Source organism: Diaphorina citri, unplaced genomic scaffold (genome assembly GCF_000475195.1).
Source record: "Diaphorina citri unplaced genomic scaffold, Diaci psyllid genome assembly version 1.1 scaffold778, whole genome shotgun sequence".
Classification (NCBI taxonomy): domain Eukaryota; kingdom Metazoa; phylum Arthropoda; class Insecta; order Hemiptera; family Psyllidae; genus Diaphorina; species Diaphorina citri.
Window position 1 is genome coordinate 60,871 of NW_007378211.1, and position 3,307 is coordinate 64,177.

General features: G+C 43.8%; 1 protein-coding gene across 1 annotated transcript; it reads right to left on the reverse strand.

Annotated features, from left to right (window-relative positions):
- Positions 1 to 857: 857 nt before the first annotated feature.
- On the reverse strand, positions 858 to 1,625 carry LOC103511993. The gene has a single exon (XM_008476745.2). It carries the CDS (start codon positions 1,617 to 1,619, stop codon positions 858 to 860), a length of 762 nt encoding a protein of 253 aa, XP_008474967.1. The 5' UTR covers positions 1,620 to 1,625.
- Positions 1,626 to 3,307: the final 1,682 nt, after the last annotated feature.

Genomic DNA, 3,307 nt, shown 5'->3' on the forward strand with positions numbered 1-3,307 from the left:
CTAGGAGATGTCAGAATCTGGCAGAGTTTAGGAACGCCAGAGATACCCGACCTAGAACGGTGACATACTTGATGGGACGCGTGACGGTTTGGGGTTTGGCGCATTTTCTTTAGATAAGCGGTGAAAATGGCGGAGCAGGTGAAACCGTGAGAAGCTACAAAGTGTGATATGGCCGAATTTATAACAGCTGAAGCATTGCATTGGACGTTGCATGTAGGGTTCACACTTGAGCTTCGTATACCAGAGGTAGATTGGAGTGCTGGTGCTGGAAGGTGATTTTATCAGCGGCTTACAGCACGTGTGATGCTCGCGAAGTCGCGGATTTCATTATCAATTTATCAATGCAGGAATGGAACTAATGTTTTCCCTCGGGAAAGAGATTCTAAGATAAACTTGTGTGTGTTGGGGGGATCAGAGCTGATTTATGCTCGCGATATTACCACGGAGTTTTCAATCAACCCAGAGTTCACGTTAACTCTAGTCCGTTCTATCAAAGAAAAACTGTTCTCTCGCTCTCTCTCTCTCTCTCTCTCTCTCATTTCTTTTTGCTGCTTCGCAAAATTGCGCCTTCTTTTCCTTGATTACACATGTTTGCCCTTGCGTATCAGGCCAACTACTGTTCGATAGTGTAGAGAGAGAGAGAGAGAGGAAAACTATAGGAAAGAAAGAGAACGGAAACAGAAGAAGAAGAGAAAGATAAATACCTAGTTAGAGAGAGAGTAAAAGCTTGTTTTTCCATCTTATTAGCTTCACATCCTTTGTAGAACATTTTCGAGATTTCCTTGTCACTGTAGTAGCTTTCAGGTTTGGAGATAGCCTGAGCAGCATTGAAGTGAGGAGGGACTGGTTTTCTTTTCTCATTGAAATGATGGCTCGTGACATCGCCGGGATTGAACACAGTTTTCCGCTTGGTTGTCCTTGAAGCAAGTGGGGGAGGAACATATTTGTCGATTGTGCGTGCCGGGATTGAACACAGTTTTCCGCTTGGTTGTCCTTGAAGCAAGTGGGGGAGGAACATATTTGTCGATTGTGCGTGCTGGAGTGGTATTCTTGTTGGACTTCAGAGCTGGGAAATCCTGTGAATTATAGGTTGTCCCCATTTCTTCTCCAAGATTTTCCAACGCACTGAACGCATTTCTTGTTCTGATGGCCAATGTAACATGGACAGGTGGAACCAGCTGAGACGCCTCAGGAAAACAGAGGTTACGGGTACTCATAAGTTCCTTAATCCTTTTTTGTCTTTCAAATTCAGGGCAGGACTTGCTGTTTGCATTGTGGTTTCCTTTGCAGTTAATACATTTGATGGTTGTTGTGTCACACTGATGCTCATCTCCAGATGGTTGGAAACAAGATTTACACAACTTGACACTGCGACAATTCTTCGTGATATGGCCGAACTTATAACAGCTGAAGCATTGCATTGGACGTTGCATGTAGGGTTCACACTTGAGCTTCGTATACCAGAGGTAGATGAATGCAGGGAGGTCTTGACCCGAGAAATCTATTTTTATTGTTCTGCTTGGAACGTAGGAGACTTTCCCATCCATCAGACTTCGGCGATTCAGTCTTCGTATGTTGAGGATCTTGTAGCTTCCAGTGTCTACATTATCCATGAACATCTTGTCATCAATTAGAGGTGGCAAAGATCGGTTCACTTTAGGGAATAAGTTCCAACCGTTCAGTTCCTTTCATGGAACTGTTCCCAATATAAGTTCATTAGATATGTATTGTATTATTATGCTCAGATTTTAGGTACCTACAGTATTATTTATATTGTTAACTAGGTGTTGTGGTTCTCGAGATAGAGCGATCAGTGTGTGAAATGTGAATGAGTGAATGGATCTTGTTCTTATAATATAAGATTTATGATTGTTAAGGAGAGAGGCCCATCTCCAAGAAGTTAGCTAATAGCTTAGGAGATGTATTTTATTATTCAATATCCAAGTCAACGTCGCGGATAATGGCAGAACGTTGCATGTATACTGAGGGTATGAATGCATTGAATTCCTCTTGGACTTTCTTGTTCTCAATGATCTCATTCGCGCACTTGGCGGTGCGACATACTACCAGGAATTTGTTTCTATTTAGTCTACGTATTTCAGTGATATCTCCACTTTTACTGGTGGTTTCAGAAAGAACTCGGGATAGATGAAGCATCAATCAATCTCTCTCTCTGTCTCTCTCTCTCTGTCTCCCTCTCTCTCTCCCTCTCTCTCTCCCACTCACTCATTGAATACCCTGTATGCAGTATTGGACGCTATGCTACGTACGCAAGACGTTCACTGATACTCAAGACCACAGCTATAGAAGAAGGGAAAGCGAAAAGAGAAAGAGAAGAAAGAAATCAGTGAGACCTCTGTCAGGTCTAGTGTATGGCCGGGAGACCTCTGTCAGGTCTAGTGTATGGCCGGGAGACCTCTGTCAGGTATAGTGTATGGCCGGGAGACCTGTCAGGTCTAGTGTATGGCCGGGAGACCTGTCAGGTCTAGTGTATGGCCGGGAGACCTGTCAGGTCTCACCGAAAATTGATCACAAGGCTTTCATAATACGAGCAGTAGGCTACTACTATTATTGTGGTCAAATTCTGAAATTATATTGGGGATAAAATTCCATACCTCGACCGGGATTGAACCCAAGCCCTCCTGTTTGCCAGGCGAGCGTCTTGACCACTCCACCACTAAGGATAAACGAGTGCCCAGTGTCATACAGTTATACTTTTTCTAGCTTTACTATTGTTCCCTATACAAGTTTTAACCTATTCCCAGCACAATGTTTATTGTCATTTTATAAACCACTCCCGGGGTCATTTTCATTTGTGAGAACGCAATGTGCATTTCCCCTAGCACCGATGTGACTCCCATGCTCCCCCCCACACTTGGTTCTCCACCACTAAGGATAAACGAGTGCCCAGTGTCATACAGCCATACTTTTTCTACCTTTACAATATTGTTCCCTATACAATTCCAACCTATTCCCACAATGTTTATTGTCATTTTATAAACTACTCCCGGGGTCATTTTCATTTGTGAGAACGCAATGTGCATTTCCCCTAGCACCGATGTGACTCCCATGCTCCCCCCCACACTTGGTTATTGGGTCAGCTTTGACTTTTTCCCACACACCCCTTTGTCCTCTTTTCCTTCCTTTTCTCTTTCTCCTCTCTCTCCCTCCCCCTTCCTCTCTCCAACCCCGATATGCCCATCAGCGTCAAAACAATTATATTTATTTCTCTCTTCCTCTCTCCTCTTTCCCCCTCCCTCCCTCTCTCTCTCTCTCTCTCTCTACATGTGTTTCTATATCTCTGTCC